Genomic DNA, 21,423 nt, shown 5'->3' with positions numbered 1-21,423 from the left:
GGCCGAGTCCACGCTCCCAGCAAGTCTCCACTCTGACCTTCGGCCTCTCTCCCTCCTTCCCTCGACCCTTGACCTTCAGCCACCCCTGAAGAGGCACCGGAAGTAGATGGTTGAGGGGAAACCCAGGAAATGCCACTCAGCAGTGTCTTCAAGGTGAGAAGCTCCCGTTTGGCCTTGGCAGTGCCTGGCCTGGCTCCATCTGTTGTGAGGGACAGGGATGGCCCCACAGTATGGTGGTCACCATGGTGTGGCACAGGTGGCTCCATAGCAGGTGTCTGGAGCAGGCCCCCCTAGTTTCTCAGGCTTCCCAGGGGGCAGCTTCCTCTCTCTGCGAAACACCGTTCCTGGCCAGTCTTTCCGAGCCTCTGCTCGACACCCCTCCCCCCGGATGCTCCCTTTCCTAGTCCTTCCCAGGGGGTGTGGCTTCCAGATGCTCCAGGTACCACCCAGCCTTCCCAAAACTACTGGCAGGCATCCGCTCCTAACACACAACCCCAAGGCTGGGTGCGGGGCAAGTGCCTCCGATCAGGCCTTAGCAGAGTAGGCTGGGCAGGGCCCCTCACCTGCCACCTCCTCCAGGCAGCATCCAGGGAGAGGCGGGCCTTACCTGTTTGTCTGGCAGACCCCGTGATAGGCCTCAATGGCGTCTTCCTGGTCCACGTGCTTCTCACTGTTAGGCCAGCTTGTCCTGGCGTTAATGTTGGGCTCCTGGAAGGCCCCAGATGGAGAATAGTAAGCAACTCTGGTTGTGCAAACAACGGCCACACCACGCTTCAGACACAGAGGCTTTGGAAGAGACAAAGGCCTGGAAAAGCCCAGGTAGGGAGGGACGTGAGAAGGCCCCTTCCTAAAGGCCTGGGAGAGAGAGGCTGAGCAGAGTGGGGTGTGTGCATGGTGGGGGGAGGTGGGGTCCAAGATGGCAGGGGCAATTCCCCTGGGAGGAAGACACGCCCCAGGTGCACGGGACAGGATGCACAACTGAACTCCTCCATGCCCCTGGCAGCCCAGTCTGACCTTGGTGGCCTGTCCCCTCCCTCTCACTCCATGATCTGTCCCAGGAGGGCTGAGGGAGCTGAACGCCTCTCCCACCCTACTTCATAAACAAAGGAAACAGCAAGGAGCCCCTGAAGTAAACAAGGCCACCCCTATCTCATTCTGTGCCTGGTTCCTTTTGGGCACCTTCAAATTAACCTCAGAAGGTTCTAGAAACTTCTGGCACCGTCCCCAGGAACAGCCACACTGGGGAAGCAGCCTGTCCCTTGCTGAGCCTTTACAGGAGACTCTGGAACAACAGTCTGTGTTGTTAGGGCAAAGCCTCTCACGGGCAGACACATGTGAGCCAAACACGAAGCCGGCCCCCAGTGCCACCAGCGCTGTGCCTCCTCACCGCGTTCCTGCCAGCGAGCCGGCGCTGGTCGGCGCTCACGATCTGTGTCCGGAGGATGAGCACCTCCTCCTTGCGCACCTCCAGCTCCTCGTTGGCCAGCCTGAGCTGGTTCAGCAGGAGGCTGTAGCCGTCTGGGGAGCTGTGCGTGGCGTTGTCCTGCGTGGCGTGGTCGGCCACGGCTTTCCTCAGCTCGTTCAGGTCGTTCTTCAGCCTCTTGTTCTCCGACTCCAGCTCCTGCCTCTGGAAGACAGCGCAGGGCCACACGCGTCACTCCCTGCATCCAGGGGGCTGTCCCCAGGTGGGCCACTTCCACCTCCCCTTCCTCACCCACCCTGCCCCCAGCTGCTGGGGAAGCTACGAGCAACCTTTTTCCCGTTGAGTGATGATACACGGCAGAAGTTCCGGCTGGCACTGGCAGGCAGAGCCGGGGCCGGGACTTGAACCCAGGACCCCAGGTCACGGGGGAAGCATCTCTGGCGCTGCTGCCCCAGCTGCGCTCCCTGAAGGATTCCCTAGTGCTAGCGCTCCCATGCACGCGGGGCCGTGAGGCCCTTGTTTGCAGGAATGCTGCATCAGCAGTTCCGGATCCACTTGTGCCCAGGTGACTTCCTAGGGTAGCCGAGCACCACCTTCAGCAGAGCCAGCGTCACACGGCAGAGCAGCCCTGTACCTGGAGGTCCCTCGCCCTGGCACCTGGTGGCTTTCTCGGACAGGAAACCCTGCTCTGGAGTTCAGTGTGGCCCCATGCTACAGTTACGAGTCTAGGACCCTGGACAGAGATGGGATAGGGACACATCAAGGATGCTGTTGGTGAGTGGGGTCAGGCCGATGTCACTCAGAGTGTGCAGAGTGCCAACGAGCAACAGCTGGGCTGCTGTGCACCCCACACCCAGGACTTCTCATCAAGTGGCCAGAATAGACCCACGTGGGACAGACAGCTGCACCTCAAGGTAGGCAGGACAGGTAACTATCTTTTTAAAAAGATCTATGTGGGGGCCAGCACTGTGGAGTAGTAGGTGAAGATTCCGCCTGTGACACCAGCATCCCATATGGGCCCAAGTTCTTGTCCTAGCTGCTCCTCTTCCGATCCAGCTCCCTGCTGATTGCCTGGGAAAGCAGCGGAAGATGGTCCAAGTGCTTGGGCCCCTGCACCTGCATGGGAGACCCTGGATGAAGCTCCTGGCTCTGGATCGGCCCAACTCTGGTCGTAGTGGCCATTTTGGGGGATGAACCAGCAGATGGAAGATCTTTCTGTCTCTCCCTCTCTACCTCTGCTTCTCAAATAAATAAATAAAATCTTTAACAAAATGTGTATGTTTTTTACCTTCCCAAGGGTCTTCCAGGTTTCTGGATTAAGGCGATAACTGTACTTACTTATGGGGCGTGGTCTGTTGTAACTTGGATACATCCCTGGAGCACACACACAAAGGCGCCCGTGATGACGGAGACACGGTCTCAGGGGCTGAGGGTTCCTGCTGGAGGCTGTGCCACCCTGAACTCTGTCTACACTGGCCTACAGTCCTGACCCTGCAAATGTGAACCAGTGAGACTGACTCGCTTCACAGAGCGAGCGGGAGCTGCAGGACCGGCTCAGGGCCACAAGCAACAGCGAGCCACACAGTGACCTCCTTCAGATCCCACAGAACTGTAGTGGGGTACTGGGGGGGGGGTGACCCCGCATCTGTCTCTCCAAGTTCCATCACAGCAGCATTGATAGGAGGAACACAAACGAGCGTGTTCAGCACTTAGAGGCTGGTCACGAAAGCTGTCATGATCACGTCACAAAAGCATGATGCGGACAAGGGTTGTCAGGTAGAACATATGTGGATATGTGTTATATAAATAATATGCACAGAAAAGGCATTGGGGAGAAACACTCAAATATCAGATTGTCTTTAAGTGGTTTTTTAAAAAACCTTTTACACATTTCAAAAAATTATTTTAAAAAAATTCTTGGCCGGCACTGCGGCTCACTAGGCTAATCCTCCGCCTTGCGGCACCGGCACACCGGGTTCTAGTCCCGGTCGGGGCGCCAGATTCTGTCCCGGTTGCCCCTCTTCCAAGCCAGCTCTCTGCTGTGGCCAGGGAGTGCAGTGGAGGATGGCCCAAGTGCTTGGGCCCTGCGCCCCATGGGAGACCAGGAGAAGTACCTGGCTCCTGCCATCAGATCAGCGCGGTGGCCATTGGAGGGTGAACCAACGGCAAAGGAAGACCTTTCTCTCTGTTTCTCTCACTGTCCACTCTGCCTGTCAAAAAATTAAAAAAAAAAATTTTCTTGAACTTTTAAGTTTTTCTAAGATAAAGAGAACTACTTCCATAAACCATATAAATAAAACGAAAAGCTTCTGTAAAAAATGGCATAATAAGGAAACACCCAAGAATCACTGGGAGGACGTCCTCAGAGGCGGCTTCTCTGGTTCACACCCAGCGTCAGACAAGCCCACGTCTGGACGTCAGGCAACGTGAAAAGCGCGTAAGGGCCGCATGGACCATGCTGCCCTGGCCCTCCCTTGGCTACAGCCGGCAGCAGGTCGGGAAGGGAAGTCCAAGGCTGTTGCGGCCCTGAGCAAGCCTGTTTTGCGCACGGTGGTCTTCTGGGCTGGTGGCAGTCTCGGCTCCTGTTGGCTCCCTGGCCTGGCCTGAGACCGTGCTGGACACGGGAGGGAGGCAAGCAGCTTCTCCCCTCCCTGCCCTGAGCCCGCCCCTGGGTTCCAACCACCTCCATCACTCACTGCCCCCAGCATCTCGCCTCCCAGCCTAGGCTGACAGCTGACGAGCACACCCCACCGGGCAGCCCTGCCAGCTGCCTCAGGCCTCCTGGGAGACCGCCGTGCCAGGCGGTGCTGGCCCCAGGGGCCCTTCCCCGACCCCCAGCAGAAGGCACACTCAAGCTTGTGTGAGACACCCAAACATGGCTCCTCTGCAGGGAGCTGGGGCGCCCACGTGGGTTACAGAAGGGTCGGGGGAATGTTTATACAACAGGGGTAGGGCTGAATAAGTCATGCTTGGGAACAGGTTCCCATGGTCGCCTCCTCCCACCTGTGCCCTTGTGAGGTTTTCCGAGTCCAGCTGGAAGTGGATCCGGTTGGAGAAGACAGCCGAGCAGCCGGCTGTGTGGACTCCTCGCCCGCCCTAGAGCTGGGTCTCAGCTCCTCAGGGAGGATCTACGCCTGTGGAGAGCAGGGAGCCCCCCACTCCTTCACATGCTCCATCCATCGGAGGCATGGCACAGACAAGGCTCACTGAGCACAAGCTCCCTGGGGTTCGCCTCAGAGCCCAGTTTCACTGTAAAGAAGTATGAGCAGGTGGTATCCAAGTCCCATGAAGGTCTGAGGCTGGGCCTAGCTCCATGGCAAGCACCCTGGCCAATCCTATAATCCTGTAAGTTACAGAGGTGGATGGCTATCTGCGTAATGCCATGGGTGTTTTTTAACACAACAGAAATGCACACTTAAAATGATTAAAGTCTGGGGTCGGAGCTGTGGTGTAGTGGGTAAAGTCGCCACCTTCAACAACAGTATCCCCTGTGGGTGCTGGTTCATGTCCCAGCAGCTCCACTTCCGATCCAGCTCCCTGCTAAAGGGAAATGCAGAAAATGGCCCAAGTGCTTGGGCCCCACCACCCACATGGGAGACCCAGAAGAAGCTGCTGGCTTCGGCATGGCTCACACCTGGCTGTTGAGGCCACTTGGGGAATGAACAGCCAACAGAAGACACTGCTCTTTCAAATAAATACATTTTTAAATTATTAACATTGTGTGCATTTTACTACACAAACATTTGCAGGAGAACAGCCAGGAGAGTGATGAGGGCTGTTTCCCTGGGCTATGGCACTGTTTCCAGAGTTGTGTATAGCCCTATAAGTGCCTCGCAGATGGATAAATTCCCATATCACCAAGTCTTTTGGGAACAAGGGGGGGGGGCGTTCCGAAGCCCTCCTCCCTGCCACGGGGCCTGTTTATCCTTGGAGCTGAGGCTCCGCACAGTGCCCCCTTGCCCGTCTCCTGCTGGGGCCAGGCAGATCCATCTGCCTTACGCCTGCCCGTGCGGATTCTGTGTGGTTTCCTGAGAGCTGATGTCACCCCAGGAGCCACATCTGTCACTGTCCTCTGCAGAAACACCTATCTCCCTTCACTGCGGAGCTGGGGAAACGGAGGCTGGAGAGGGGAACCTGCCTGCCGGTAGCCCTTCTGACCGGCCTGCTGGGGCTCAGGACCGGGTCCCCTGATGCCAGTTTTGTCCTCTGTCCTCCACCGGGGGCGAGCACGGGGAGCCTGTCCCCAGGAGTCTCACCTTCAGACTATTGTAGGCCAGATCCGCATCCTGGTCCAGATCCAGGTCATTCTTGGGTTGTTCCGCCTGCACAGGTGGGGAGACCGAAAGGGCAGCATGGACCACAGGTGAGTGCTGACCACTGTCAGACCTGCTCGTCCCGCCCACTCTCCCCACGTGCAAGTCCTTCCCCATCAACAGGCCGCTCAATACTCAGCCCCAAAACACGTGCTCCAGAAACCACCCTCACTCCCGCCCGGCTCTACTCACACTGCCCCCACCTCCTCCCAGGCACTGACACAGGGAAATTTTTTTTTTTTTTGAAGATTTTTATTTATTTGAAAGTCAGAGTTACACACAGAGAGAAGGAGAGGCAGAGGCAGAGAGAAGTCTTCCGTCATCCGCTGGTTCACTCCCCAGTTGGCCGCAACGGCCAGAGCTGCACTAATCCGAAGCCAGGAGCCAGGAGCTTCTTCCGGGTCTTCCATGTGGGTGCAGAGGCCCAAAGACTTGGGCCTTCTACTGCCTTCCCAGGCCATAGCAGAGAGCTGGATCGGAAGTGGAGCAGCTGGGTCTTGAACTGGTGCCTATATGGGATGCCAGCACTGCAGGAGATGGCCCCACCTGCTATGCCACAGCACTGGCCCCAGCAGGGGGATATTGTGAGACACACGTCAGGGGCTGAACTGTGCCTCCCTTCCCAAAGATAATGTGTCAAAGCCCCAATCCTGGATGCCATGAATATGACCTTATTTGGAAACAGGGTATTTGTGGATGCAATGAACTTAAAGATGACGTCATTATGGTGAGTAACTATCCAATACACCTGGTCCCCTCATAAGGCCAGACAACACAGATGGAATGGCTTAGTGGGCTAAGCCTCTGTCTGCAGCACCCACATCCCATATGGGTGGTGGTTTGTGTCCTGGCTGCTCCTCTTCCAATCCAGCTCTCTACTGATGGCCTGGGAAAGCAGCAGCAGATGGCCCAAGTGCTTAGGCCCCTGCACCCACATGGAAGAACTGGAAGAAGCTCCTGGCTTCGGATCAGCTCAGTTCCAGCCACTGAAGCCATCTGGGGAGTGGACCAGTGGATAGAAGACCTTTCTGGGCCTGCGTCGTGGTGCACTAGGTTAATCCTCTGCCTGCGATGCTGGCATCCCATATGGGCACCAGTTCTAGTCCCAGCTGTTCCACTTCTAATCCAGTTCTCTGCTATGGCCTGGGAAAGCAGTGGAAGATGGCCCAAGTCCTTGGGCCCCTACACCTGTGTGGAGACCCGGAGGAAGCTCCTGGCTCTGGATTGGCGCAGCTCCGGCTGTTGCGGCCATTTGAGGCGTGAACCAACAGACGGAAGACCTTTCTCTGTCTCTCCTTCTGTCTGTAACTCTTTCAAATAAATAAAATCTTTAAAGAAAATAAAAGACCTTTCTCTCTGTAACTCTACCTCTCAAATAAAAGCTTTCTTTCAAAGACACACACACACACACAGGGGAGATGGCCGGGTAAACATGAGGCAGAGACTGGAGTGGGGTGGCAGCATGGCACAGACCCCAAGGACCACTAGCAACATCAGCAGTGAGGAGAAAGACAGGGAACAGACGCTCCCCTGGAGCCCTTGGCAACACCCGGGTTTCTGACCTGGGGCCTCCAGAACTCAGTGCCTTCCCACTGTTTAAACCCACCCAATCAGCAGCAGTGGGCTATTGGCAGCCACAGGACGCCCACACCTTGTGAGGTGGGTGAGTTGTGCTGAGGTACACCTGGGGGTGGGGTGTGCACCTGCACATTCTGTGTCGCAACTCTGAACGCCTCGTCCAGAAGCTGCCCCTTCCTCCGTGACACCGCGACAGGTGCTGGGACAGCTGGCCCGCGACAGAGGCTGAGGGAATGCAGCCCCGTGAACTCCACAGCTGGGAGCAGCTCGAGTCATTCCCCTTAGGAGCCGGCGGAGCCAGTGGGTCACTCTGGGGCTGCTCTTGGGTGCGGAGTGCCCAATGAGCAGCAGAAGCAAACTCGTGGATCGGTCACCGTTCGGGTAATTGTTCCTGAACAGGCAGGGCTGAGAACTGACAGAGCACTGACTGGGGTCACCCACAGTGCTAGCGACCTTAGGTTCAGGTGAGGCTGCCAGCAGCCGTGGGGGACAGGTGTGCTTAGGGTTTGGAGACAGGGCTGAGAGCTGAGCACCTCCTGCAGCCCATTCCGAGCGAGGACACCTGCCCTGGCCGCACTGTTTGCAGGCCTTTAAGCTGGGGAAAGACCTCCCTAAGCTACCACTCTCTGCTCTGCCTTCCACCATCACCAGTGGGTACAGGGCAATGCTGCTCCAGCCAGAGGCCTGCCCTGGTATTTCTATGTAGTATGGATTTGCCCCAAGACCACAGGGACCGCCCACTCAAACTCCAGGGGCTGTCGCAAGATGGTCTGGCAGTCACGTTTCTAAGAGGGTAGTCCATTGGAATCACCCTGGGGGCCAACATGGCTTTGCTGGGCCTGGGGAAAATAGCTGGATGGATCGGTGGTCAGACACACTGACAGCTGGCTGGCTGTCACAGAGACGACCCTCATGACAGCTCAGTTACCACCCCCACAGAGGGTACACCTCAGACTTCCCCGTCATTCCTCAGAGTGAGGGCTCTCTGGACAGCTGAGCCCCAGGGCCATCTCTCTCTGTCCAGGAAGAAAACCCAGGTAGCTCAGGATTCCTCTTGGGACCAAGGGCAGATCCAAGAACTTGACCTTGGGAAGCTCAGGGTGCTGCAGAGGGATTCCAGGCCCCCCCCCTTCAAACTCAGCTGTCAAAGACAGTCATTATATTTAGAAACTCAGTCCACGTGAGTGCTATGGCCCTACTGTTCCAGCTCTTGCTCAATGCTTATTTTCCAAGGAAAGATATTCTTTTTGACTCGGCATCAAGAAGTTTTCAAGCCAAGATTCTAAAGTTATCTGGCATTTCTGGGATGGGGAAGCAGAAGAACGAATCTTAAGGTGTGGCTGGGTGGGTTGAGAACACTTGGCATTGTCTCGGTGGATTTTATTTACAGTTCCTGACTTGGGCTGGTTCAGCTTAAAACTTCCCAACTCTGATGGTGGGGAACACGTATAAAGTAGGGGCTGTACTATGCATTCTGACCTGCTCCTGGGCCAGTGACCCACGGCGCTGTACTAAGGTGCTGGGTGGCAGCAGGGAGCAGCTCCCCGCCACCGCCAGGGGTAGCAACCCGCCCCCTCTAGCACACTGTGCTGGGAGCTTGGGCAGGTCAGCTGTACTCGGTGCATTTTCGACCTGCCATATTTTCAGCCTAGGACAGGTTTATGAGGACACAGCCCCACTGTAAGCCGAGGAGCATCTGTATTTGATTTGTGCTTGCCTGTCAGGGCAGCTTCCCTTATAATTGAATGAGTCATTTATAAACCTGACCCTTTCACTCCCCTACTCTGAAGGTAATCCACTTGAAAGATTTAAATCCATCTGCACGATTTCCCTCCCAGCTTACTGCTCAGGGAAGAAAACCACGCATTTGGACAGCAATGCAGATCAGAGGCCACACGTTCGGTTGGAAAGGTAAGACAGCTGCTGCACACCGAGCCGTAGGCACGGTGTCAACCCCTGCCATTCAGACCTGCGAACAGTTCAACTGGCCTTTGCCAGATCCATTACGAGGTCAGCTAATGAGATGACCCACTTCAGGACTGGCCTCGTAGCTCACAAGAGACGGTGCTCATTCTCCAAAGAAATGAAAACTGGTTCTTATCTCGTCACGGGCTTTCTCTTCCCGCAGCCCGGGTCTGCACTCAACTTTGCATGCATCTAAGCACCACCAATGCTATTTCTTATTTTACATCAGTGCCATGTCTGGTCCTCCCAAACGAGATTCAAAATTCCTCAGTGGCCAGGATTCTTACAGTTCTGCCTCCTTGTATTCAATAAATATTGTTGCACACCTATTACCAGCCGGGTACTACACAGTTCTGAGCACAGTACAGGTATCTATTAGGCCCCTGGTACAGACCAAGCACCTTTGAGGCCACTAAGGTTTCACACAGTATCTTTTGCAAGACCCAAGAGGCTGATGGCAATCTGGGCAGAGGCAGGGTGCAGCATGGGAGAGAAGGGTGACTCACTGCACACTTGGTCTGTGCCCAGCCCAATGGGTATCAGCTAAGCCCACCTATGAAAGGGCGGCAGTTTGCTCTGTTATGCTCCGACTTCTGCTGTACTTACCTTTCTTACATACCCTGATTCTCCTGGCACGAGTTCCCCTCTCTGCAAGTGGGTGATGATGCCACAGACGCGCCCCTGCCCAGATCCCCTGGGAAAATCCCTGCGCCTGCCAATACCATGGAAGCTTACACCTGTTCAGCTTGGTGGTGTGGGGCCCTCACAGAGAACACAGGGCCCCCTCTGCAACCAGAACCAGCACGATCCCACAAAGTCGCACCTGCCACAGAGGCCCCGGGAGGCGTGCGCGGGCCGTGCTCCCACCCCAGCCCCACGAGGGCACTGCAGCCCCTCGCGCACCTGGTTTTTCCTGCTGTCCTGCTGCTCTCTCTTCTCCAGCTGCCCCTGCAGCTTCTTCCTCTCCTGCTCGAGCTCCCGCACTCTCTTCTGCAGCTTCAGGAAGACCGTCATGTCCATGGCTGCCTTCTCCAGGCCGACTTCCTGCAGAGAAAGCCAGGAGCGGGGGAAAAAGAGGTTTTCACAGCAGGCAAGCCAGAGGGAATTCTGGGCTCCTGACACCATCTCCTCTGTCCCCCTGAGCATCAGTCCGCACCTCAAATACAAAGCCAGTGCCAGCCAAGCAGCATTTCTCATATTAAAACTGGTGTTCCAGGCTCATCTTATGCCTGATAACATCTGAGTCTCAGCCATTTATATTCCTCCTGCGTAAGCCACTTCAAGTGACCCATCACCTGTTATAAGAACAAATGGACACAGACACAGCTATGTTCTTCGTAAGCTAAGATTGCTCACTTCTGGAATACGGTGTCACACCAGCAAAATCATAAAACTCAAGGCATAAAGCTTCCTGACAAAGAATCAGTGGGGTCACTCTGACTCACAGCCCTGGACACGAGCTGCCACCCACCACTTGAATGCACCTTGAAACGGAACCAACACCTGCTTGGCCATGGTGCCCATCTGTCCAACAGCCCATCAATTTCCTAGGGGATCTTATCTTCCCCTGCAGGTTCATGCCTGGGTGTGGTCCCCCAGGTTCTGCACAGCATGGGGGTGAGAGTACAAACGTGTGCCTGCGAACAGGCAATCTATATGAGCACACGCCTTTGGATTTTAAGCCCACGCATGCACGTGTGTGATAACACAACTTGACTCTGCCAGCATGGAGCGGGTGCTTTACGCTTAGCCAGCACGAGCCCAGTCCACTTCCTTGAAAAACTCACAGCGGCAGTGCTCATACCCACAGCGCAGGCCGGCACACATGCCACCAGCAGGTGGCATGGCTGGAGTTCACGCAGAATGGATCGTGTAGAGGCTGCGATAGCAACTCCAAGGACCTCACACACGGAGTGCGTGCAGCAAGCAGCAAGCCACGCACAACTGCACGACAGTGAGCAGGCCCCTGCTCCTGGCGTTTCCTTTTCCATCCCTCTACGCTCCACCCATCTCAGCATCCTTTTCCTTAGGAGCACACAGCTGCACCTGCAACTCCTGTCGCACGTTTCCTTTGTTAAGCTCTCCCTGTCTGACACTCCACTGGGGTGCTCCGTGAGGGCAAGGACCTTGTCGGGCTTCGTCACTACTGTCTGTATCGCCTGGCACAAAGACATGCTTGAAACCCACCTGTAGGGCGAGCGTTTGGCTTAGTGGTCGAGCCACCGGCATCCTGTCTGGGAGTACCTGGGTTCCACACCTGCCTGCAGCGGGTGATGGCTCAAGCCATTGGGTTCCAACCCCCACACCCCCATGGGAATCAGAGTTTGTCTGGCAGCCTCGGCCCAGCCCAGCCTCAGCCATTGCAGGCATTTGGGGAATGAACCAGCACACAGAAGAGATAGTCATTCTGTCTCTCAAAGCAATAATTTTTTTTTTTTAAAAACCACTTGTTTAAAATAACTGTCTCCTCATATCTACCTCCGGATGCTTTATCTAAGTTTACGTGCTTATGGTTTCTTTTTTCATTTTTTCTCCAACACTACAGGAACACATACGGCCCTTTGACAAAGTTACACACAGGCCGTAACGTCCACTGTGGGGTCCCATTATTCAGCGTCTCTAACAGGCTACTACTGACAGATACAGTCCCTCTGCACACTTGCACTCCAACCACGGGCAGTGGCCTCCGGGCTTCTGCAGCTTCCAAGTCGTGGGGGTAGGGGTCTTCGTGCATAGTTACTGGTATTGCCACACTCCCTGTGACTCTGGATGGGGCGACCAGCTGCACCTACTGGACTGACTGGGTTTGTCTTTCCCATTTCCCCTCTGTGTGGGCTTCTGTTTTGAAAGAGGAGCCAAGGGTCGCGTCTCTCCCCTTCTGGACAGCGGGTAAGAACAGCAGTGAATGGCCTTCTATGGGAGATGCTAACTCCAGAGCACTGTCCAGAAACCTGCCACAGGCCCAGGGCTTCTGCTCTCAAGAATGAGCCTCTGGGCACCCTGGCCCCCATCCGTGGGACAGCGCATTGCGGCCACGCAGCCCTGCCTAGTGCCACTGCCCCACAGGACGGCAGCCGAGTGCCTCCACTACTCACCTCCACCTGTTGGAGGGCATCCTCCGTGTCTCCGATCTCAGACGTGGAGATGGACGGGTAATTGGAGTCAGATTCTAAGCTACTCTGGTTTGATGGATTCCGTCTGTGGCCTGGGGTTTGCTGTTCAAACGGAAACACATGACAGCTCATGACAAGGCCGACAAACACCGACTTCTCTGCAAGCACTTGGCCTTCTGCCACGTTTGTCAATGAGAGTGAGGATCACCGTTTCTCGGGATGATGGCTAAATAGAGCTATCCCCAGAAATCACCTCGCCTACACAATTGGGCCATCCCCTAGCTAATTAGGGGAGAAGAGGGCTCCGCAGTAGGGACTGAGTTCTTGTCTCTTAATGAGACCTGTAACTTTGGCTAATTTCTTCAAAAAGCCCAGGGGGAACCACCCTTCATCCCCAGTCTTTCCCTCAAAAACACAGCAAGGCAGTCTCGTCGCTGGCCTTCTTGTTGGGCGTCCCCCAAGGCCCTCCCTGGGGCTGCACACAGCTGCCAACTTCCGCCTAGGGAACAGCAGTGTAGAGTCCCCATGGACGCCGTGCACATGCAAACGCCTTGGAAGTCAGATTTGGTGTTCAGACTGGAAACAGAGCTTGGCGGGACAGTTTTAGGTTTCTACGTATGTTCCTATTCCGTTTCCCTCCCTGGTTTCTAGGCAATGCAGGCACGTGCACCTCTGGAGGGAACATTCACGTGGGGTCCCAGGGAATGACAAGTCCTCAACTATCCCAGGAATGTCTCTGCCCATCCCTGTGCTCCTCAGAGAGCGGAAGACGTGGCCAGCCCCTTGTCGGCCTCTCGGCCATACACAGGGAAGCTGAGGATAGAATTCCCCCCTCCACACCACTACTGTCTCCACCCTGGATGGAGATCGATCGATCGATCGATCAATCGATCTCTCTCTCTCACACACACACACACACACACACACAGGTGGAATCTGCCATCAGCTCACAATTGGGGTCTTTATCACACACACATACACACAGGTGGAATCTGCCATCAGCTCACAATTGGGGTCTTTATCACACACACACACACACACACACACACACACACACAATCTGCCATCAGCTCACGACTGGCATCTTTATCCCAGCCTGGTGTCGAGAAAGGAGCTGTCCCAAGGAGGAGACATGGCCAGCAAGGACGGCGGCCGGGGCAGAGCCCGCCTCGGCTGGACGCCCAGTGTGGGGGAAGACAGGGCGCGAGGCAGGGCCACAGGGCCGCGTGGGGCGGCAGGACGGCTCCTTGCCTTTATGACGGCCACCTCGTCCCGCAGGTTGTCGTATCTCTGCTCCAACCGGGAGAACTCCTTCACGAGGTTCTGGTACCGGGCCCGCTCCTCCTCCAGCTCCTTCTTCATCAGGTTCTCCTTCACGGAGCTTTGGGCGGCCTCATCTGCACAGGGCCACACGGCGGTCAGGCGCCTCCCTTGTGGCGGGAGGGAGGGGGGCGGGGCGGGAGCAGGGGAGGTGCTGGAGGTCACAGGGACTGGGGCGAGGCCGTGCACCAGCTCCCTGAGCCAGCGGCACCGGGGGGGGATGCTGAGGGCTGACAGCCCCTCTCCTGAGCACACATCTACAGGTGACCCACCCGGCAGAAGAAACCACGACGGGGACTATGCTTGCTAAAGGCAGACGCAAAACAGCAGAGACCACAGCTCCTGAGTGCTGTGTGGGACACCATTCTAAGCACCTGGCCTGCATACGCAGCTCACTCCTCACATGAGCCCCCTGAGGCCTGTGCCTCGCAGGTGGAGAGCGCCAGCACCCGCTCACGGCCACAGGAAGCACACGATGGAGCTGTACTTGGAGCGCAGGCCCTGCCCTCGACTCACGCCCTCGCCTTACACCGTCCAGGATGCCCGAGTGTGCCGCCACCGGACGGTCACAGCAGGGCCTCACAGGTCACCTCTGCCTCTCGTCTCTCCTCCGTGAGGCCCACTCCCCACCCAGCAGCTTCCCCAAGTGCACGCTTGCTAGGGGAAATCAGCGAGGAAGAGCTGGCGAGACCCCTGGACGAGAAACCCAAGCACTGACCTCTGGACTGGCCCAGGATCTGGTTGTTGAGCTGCTCCTTCTCATCTTTCAGGAGGGCGTTCTCCTGCTCCAGGTCTGCGACGCGCTGGAAGAGAGAGCGACGGGCAGAAACGTCTCCCCAGGATGCTGAGGAAAGCAAGGGCTCTTTGGTGGGCTTTCAGTGTCAACTGGTTAGGAGTAAGGACCCTTTTCCTAAGAAAATTCAGTCAGTCAAAGCTGCTTTGAAGGAAGAGGATACACGGAAAGAAAAGTCCTATTAAAACAAGACAGGTGCACTCCCCACCCAGTGCTCCCAAGGCCACACCGGGAGCCCACGCCATGCTCAAGCCTGGCTGGGGAGCTGACCACGGCTCCAGGTGCTAGCGCTGTGTCTGCATGCCTACCTTGCTAAATTCTGATCTCTCAACGCCAAACCTGAAACTCGCAATGAGTGTCCATCCCCCGTCTTGCCCATGCCTTTCCTCGGGGGTCTGCACGGTCCAGACCCCGGGCAAAGGAGTGGGGCTTCTACTGTCATGCCACTCACTGCCAGTGCTTGGCTTCTGATGACTTACAGCCGATGCACACACGAAGCGTCCTCAGAACACAATCGCAGAAAGGGAAATGCTACCAAAAGAAAAACCTTGGTCTGGTCAAAGAAAAATAAGAGTTAAAAAAAAATGTGTAAGTCAAGTTTTTTTTTAAAGAAGGTTTTTTTGTTTGTTTTGTTTTTGCTATTTATTACTGGAGCAAAATTGGTATGGATTTCAAAAATGTACTAGTTCCGGAATATTCTAAGAATTTGCAACTATTGGTGAAAGGATGAGAACGGTCAGCTCTCTTGTACCACGTGGGGGCTAAATTGCAACGGATCCACCTTTGAGTTTGGAACCCCTGGAGATGCCATCACGTCGCTTTCCCCATCAAAGTCTTGCCTTTGTGACATAGACGAAGACACAGTTGGGAGAGGAGGCAGAACATGGGCCAGCGCCCCTCAACCCAGGCCCCAGACCTGAGCCCTCACTTCCCGGATGGCTGAGCCATCACAGCTCCCCAGAGAGAGAAGTCCTGGTCCACGGTGAAGCAGGGGCGCTCAGCAGCCACACAGAGCGGGGCCCCTGCAGCCTGACAGCCGCCTCGCAGGGCTGTCGTCTGCACTGAAGCAGCGGCCGCCTGTGACGCCCCAAGCAGCAGGCGCTGCACACAGTGCGATCCGCGCACCTGCACAGGCCCACAGCGTCACCACGGCCAGGCACCGAAAGGAAACAGCCTTTGAAACTGCTCTGCCACCTGCCGGGAATTTAAAGAATATCTATTTTTCAGGACTGGTGCTGTGGTGTAGCAGGTAAAGTCACCGCCTGCAGTGCCGGCATCCCATATGGGAGCCAGTTTGAGTCCCAGCTGCTCCACTTCTGATCCAGCTCTCTGCTATGGACTTGGAGGCAGAAGAAGATGGCCCAAGTCTTTGGGGCCCTGTACCCATGTGGGTGACTCGGAGGAAGCTCCTGGCTCCAGATCAGCCCAGCTCCAGCTATTGTGGCCATCTAGGGAGTGAACCAGCAGATGGAAGACCTCTCTGCCTCCAACCCTGCCTTTCAAAATAAATCAATAAATCTTAAAAAAAAAAATTATCTGTTTTTCACATAAAAGCAAGAGGAAGCACTTACAACTCATTTTCTGGATCAAGTATTACTCCAATACCAACGCTCACAAATCACAAGAACACAAAAGCACAGGCCAGGATCTCTTAGGAATATTGGTTCAAACATTGTCAACACACCAGGAATAGAAGGGCACTTCCTCAGCCTAGTAAAGGCCATTTTCAATCCCCCCTCCCCCAGCTGATAGCCCACTTCAAGGTGTCACACAAAGCTTTTTTTCTCTCCAAGATCAGGAAAATGACAAAAACGTCTTCCTCTTGCCACATTTACTCAAATTTGTACTAGAAGTTCTGGCCAGAGCAATTAGGCAAGGAAAATAGAAGACATTCAGATCCCTCCCCCGGAAACAAGCATTTTAATGCACAAAACCACAATAATTTACAAATGAATCACTTTATGGGCCTCCGAGGGGCTGAGAGGACAGAGGCGGCTTCCACAGTGCGGGCACTGCCAACATTCCGGGCTGGGCACCTCTTTGTCCTGGAAGGGCGGCTCTGCGCTCAGCAACCTCCTTGACTTCCACCCACTCGAGGCCAGTAGACCCTCCTCGTCCCCCTTTTCCAGACAACCAGGACGCCTCTAGGCATCGTCACAGGTCCTCCAAGAACCACAACACCAGATCAGAGGGAAGAGGGGGTGACAACAGCCAGCATCAAGGTCCAGGGAACTCCCAGGGAAGAGGGGGCCGGATGTCTCGGCTGCAGGGGGAGGAGCATTCTAGGCAGAGCAAAGCACTGGCCCACAGGGACAGAGGCTTGACAATGTGAAGAGCTCCGTGCTGCTGGAACTACACCTGGCTGGGGACAGGGGACTCACAGCAGGGCGGGTGGACTATGAGGCTGCTCCCCCATCCTTGGGATAGACTGGGACTCTCCTCCTTGCACTCCTAACAACGCTGCAACAGGTCCAGCTCATCTGGCCTCTGCCTGCCCCCAGCTCCCAGGTTTTCCCTGTTCCTTCTGTTGGGCTTTAGAAAGAAGCCTGCTCTTAAGAATGCTTTTTGATTTATTTGAAAGGTGGAGAAACAGAATTAAGCTCTCACCCAGCAGTTCTCTCTGCAAATGCCCACAATGGTTGTTGGGTCTGGGTCGGGCCAGAGCTAGAACTCCATCCAGGTCTCCTACGTGAGTATCAGGGACTCGAGTCCTTGAGTCATGGTCTGCTTCTTCTCAGGGTGCGCGATAGCAGGAAGCAGAATTTGGAGCAGAGCTGGGACTCAAATCTGGGCACTCCCAATAGGACAAGCAAGGTGCCCCAAGTGGTTTCTTGGCTGCTACACTAAATGCCTGCCTGTCTCTCCCCACCATGAAAACTCCACTCCTAGAGGTTAGCTACTTCTGTTCAATCAGCTTGACCCAGTCTTCCAGGAAGACCTATCTTGCAAGTGTGCAGAGCTGCGTAGTGTCCTGCCTCTACAGGGTCTATTTGAGGCTCCATCCATCTGCATTGCTTCTTGGCTACCTGCCTACTCAGCCTGGACTTGAGGCCCAGTATGGACCAGGAGACCCACTGCCAGGCTGTTGCATGTTCAGAACCCAGCCCGCCACCTGCACATGGACAGCAGTGGCATGGACCCAGGGCCTGCGGTTAAGGAGCCTACACTTGCATCAGCTGAAAAGGCTCTCTTTAAAGCATCTTTACTGATGTGCTTATAGCCAGCTTAAACACATGTACACTTTGAAGTACTTGATGAGCTTGTTTAATCAAACAATTCAGAAGCATTAAAATGCAAGGGGAAAACACTCCTCAAACATACCTGATTTGCAATTATTGCAGTTTGCCACCCAGTGACTGCAGAAGTACTCTTAAATTAGCCTGACAAATTAGGATCTCTCTCTCGCTTTTCTGGAATGCCTGAGTCTCATCCAACTGACAACCCACAGGGTAAATTGTGCCGTATGGACCACTAGGAAGCCAAGCCCTAGGGGTGCAACGGAGCTGGAAGGGAGCGCAGGACCGCAGACCTGCCCACCAGGACCACGGCCACAGCCTGAGTTTGTCAACAGCTGGTGGCAGTTGGTGGTGGTGGTGGGGTGTCATCATAGCAGGCTGGGAAGAGACTTTGCCTCCCCTTCACTGCCCTCCAAACACCTGCAAGGCTCGTTAGCCGGTTCAGCACCCACCCTGCCTTTCTCTGAGGGACACACACAGCGCCCAGGCCCTGACCAGAGTCCACCCCACTGCCACGGGGCAGAAACCTGAATCTCCATTCGTAGCAACAAGCCATGATCTGAAACCTGAGCCTGGGCTACAGTGTGGGAGAACAGCCGACACCGGCCAGCCGTCATTTCTGTCCCTCATTCCTTCCCTCCCAAGGCTTTGGTTCCCAGATGCAGGCCTCCCAGAACTCCGTGTAGGGGCTCTGGGCTCTGGGTAGCACCCGGTGAGCTGTTTTTCTTGCTCACCTGAATAGTTTGAGAGGCAACCGTGTTTCTTCTCTCTAGCGAATGGAAGGACAAGACCAAGCGCACGGTCAGGCTCCACACCCCAGGGACAGCAGACAGTGTTTTCCCCAGCCACACGCGCCTGCATACTGGCCACTCTCGCCCTTCCCGCCAGCATTGGCAGCTTGTTGGTAGAGACGGCAGGTGCCAAAAATGGGCAGCCACACGGCGCCCTCCTGCGAGCTGCCAGGGACGTTGCGGGCAGTGAGTATGCTTTGAGAGCACAGAGGCGGCAGGTGTGCTCTCCTGAGCAGGATGAATGACACCTTCGCTAGGCTCCAGGACTCACTAAACTCCATTCGGTAGCGCTTCTTGGGGAGGGGGAGGGGAGGGAAGGAACGAGATGTTTCGTGTGCAAGCTCATGAGAAGCCACAGCAGGGCACGCTGTAACTCGGGCTAGCACAGTCCCTGTCAAGTTCAATGAGGAGGCCCAGGCACCTACTGGAGAACTGCCTTTACTGGTCCGGCTCTGGGGACACAAACATAGCCACGGGCTTGGTCTCATCTTGTGGTTCACATGGGATAGTCTACGGAGAGCCAACCACAAGGTCCCCAGAACTGCGAGGCAAGCCAGTCGGACAACGCCAACCAGGAGAGGGCCATCTGTTGTGTCCCTGACGCTGGGCACCCACCATGCAGCAGTAAGGCATGGGCGTGGCCCTTGGTAGGAACCACACTCCTAATTCCGCCAGGTCCTGGGAAAGCTTGAGGTAAACATAAGCAAGAGAACACGGCAGAAGTGGGCAGTTAATTAGCCAAGGGACAAAAGAAGACAGAAAGAAAAAGCCACCACACACAGACACAAACTCTGAGCTGGCCTGAGACATGGCGCCTGTGCCAGTGAGAGAAGGGAGGCCGAGGGTGGGTACCCCCAGGTTGCTCTAGGGCGGGGAATGGCTGTCCCACTGGAACCACCAGGGGGCAGAGCCCACAGGCGTCGCGGGGCTCAGGTCTTAGTCAAAGGAATGAAGGTGCTTCGAAAAGCCCACGGAAAAGCTCAAGCTGAGGATCCCCGTGCATCTGCCCATCTGCCTTGAACTTTGTGAAGTGCTCTCGCCACTCTGGGAGAACTCAGACTGCAGAGCAGTTACAAGGTAGCTAAGTGAAGACCCACCCAACTCTCAGCGAATCCAAGCACTGTCGTTGGGGCAAACATAACCTGTACATGCTTTTAAGACAACCAAGGCACAGATGGGTTAGAGAATTCACTGAGGGTCCCACGGACGGGAGGGTGCAGCTGGGCTCTGCTCTGAGCAGTCTGGGTCCTTTTCCATGAGGAAGGGAATCCTCGTGCAGCCAAGGGTTTGCAGAGATAATGAGCACCAAGCAAAGGCAGGAGGAGCAGTATTCTAGGCAGATGAACTTGGCAGGAGCCAGCAAGATGGACCCAGAGACAGAGAACTGGGATCCGTGGGGCCTTCCTTTTTTTCTTGGAAAAACTCACTCGTCTTCCTGTGCACACAAGGTAATGAGAAAATAAGAACACAGCCAAACCAAAGGAGAAAACAACTGCCTCCCTTTCTTGTCTTCTCAGCCAAGGACCAGCAGCCCTGTCTGTCCAGGCACCGGCTTGCACCCACTCCCCGGGGGTGCCCCTGCCTTTCGGCAGAGATCTGTAACCACGGCCCTTGGCAGGGACTATAGCTTGATTTGGCAAAATCCTAAGGGGTTTTACTTGCCCATTCTGAGTGTACATTTTCTCCCAAGTAAGAATATTACTCATTTTTTAAACCGGAAGGTGAGATGTGAAAGGTAAAGTTGAAAATCAACGTCGTTTGGACATTAAGGCAACTCTGAGATGCATTAAAATGTCTTCGAGATGGTTCAGAAGGTGGTGTTTCACCTTTCACCCCTAGGAGCTGGTCACCTCCCTGGAGGGTCACAGACCCTGACCGGACCCCACAGCCGCTCAGACCTCAGCACCTCCCACATCCTCCTCCTCCATGGCGCCGCCTGCAGGCCCCTCCTGTCCGCAAAGCTGCCCAGGCAATTGCCACGCACTCAGCGCCTGCGCACCTGCTGCTGCTCCCCTTGCTCTGGTGTCTCCTGAGAGAGGCCTCTGGACGCCACATGTGCAACTGCAGCCCGCAGCCCCCGGGACACTCGCCAGCCCCTTGGCTCTGCTTCCTTTACGGCACACGGTGGACAAGCTGTACGACTCCTCTCCCCTCACCCCTGCACATGTGCACCCCGTAAGATCAAGGACTCCTTCTTCATTGTTTACTTCTAGAAGTGTCCAACACACAGGCACTCAACACACACCTGTGGAGCGAGTGAGTGCAGGGCCATGAACGTATATGACTTCTACGGTGCGAGGGGACAAGTCAGGGTCCCCCTTCTCCCAGCTGTCAGCCTCCTCGCGCCAGGAGCACAACTCCAAGCCTTAGCTGGCCACAGAAATCCTGCTTTGCACCTCGGGGGAGAAGGCCCAGAACATTCTGTCATGAGAGTGCCTTACCCATCAGCCAGATCTTTCTACTTGTATTTGGAAAAATCTGAAGCCTTTGTATTGGAACCACGCAAGCTAACCAACTCGAGGCTGATGGGTCAATATTGACAACACCAGGCAACAACAGCCCCACTGCACCCCACCTTCTCCCTCCCCTCCCGTCAGGGCTGGGGCCTGCTGGGCATCCCTCGCAAGTGCCCAGGACCCTCACTCAGAGCCAGGCACCTGGTTGTGGACGGCTATTCCTCAGTGCAGCCCTGCACCCAGCTAGGCCTTGCTCCCTGCCCACTCCTGCCAGCCCTTCTACCCACAGGGCAGATCCTGGATAATGAGCCGCTGCCCTGTGCCAAGGGCAGCCCGAGAGCCACCACCACTGTCAAGGGCAGTGAACAGCAGAGACACATGTGCCCCAACACGGGGGCACAAAAGCCACCAGTGTGGGGAGTGCTGAGGACTTCA

At 55.6% G+C, this 21,423-nt stretch overlaps 1 protein-coding gene across 2 annotated transcripts in view; it reads right to left on the bottom strand.

Annotated features, from left to right (window-relative positions):
* MYO5B (myosin VB) overlaps nucleotides 1-21,423 on the bottom strand; it is a 329,807-nt gene that overhangs the window by 43,188 nt on the left and 265,196 nt on the right. For both annotated transcript variants that reach the window (XM_070050187.2, XM_089305758.1), the window contains exons 23-29: nucleotides 14,431-14,515; nucleotides 13,644-13,789; nucleotides 12,375-12,494; nucleotides 10,183-10,323; nucleotides 5,680-5,745; nucleotides 1,388-1,627; nucleotides 608-708 (exon numbers count right to left, since the gene is read on the bottom strand). In XM_070050187.2, the coding sequence (XP_069906288.2) occupies nucleotides 608-708; nucleotides 1,388-1,627; nucleotides 5,680-5,745; nucleotides 10,183-10,323; nucleotides 12,375-12,494; nucleotides 13,644-13,789; nucleotides 14,431-14,515 (899 nt within the window). The remainder of the gene's footprint in view (nucleotides 1-607; nucleotides 709-1,387; nucleotides 1,628-5,679; nucleotides 5,746-10,182; nucleotides 10,324-12,374; nucleotides 12,495-13,643; nucleotides 13,790-14,430; nucleotides 14,516-21,423) is intronic.

This window comes from Oryctolagus cuniculus, chromosome 10, assembly GCF_051225735.1.
Source record: "Oryctolagus cuniculus isolate XC-2025 breed Fujian yellow rabbit chromosome 10, ASM5122573v1, whole genome shotgun sequence".
Taxonomy (NCBI): domain Eukaryota; kingdom Metazoa; phylum Chordata; class Mammalia; order Lagomorpha; family Leporidae; genus Oryctolagus; species Oryctolagus cuniculus.
Note: the sequence above shows the minus strand (reverse complement) of the source record. Positions and strands in the feature narration are given on the sequence as shown.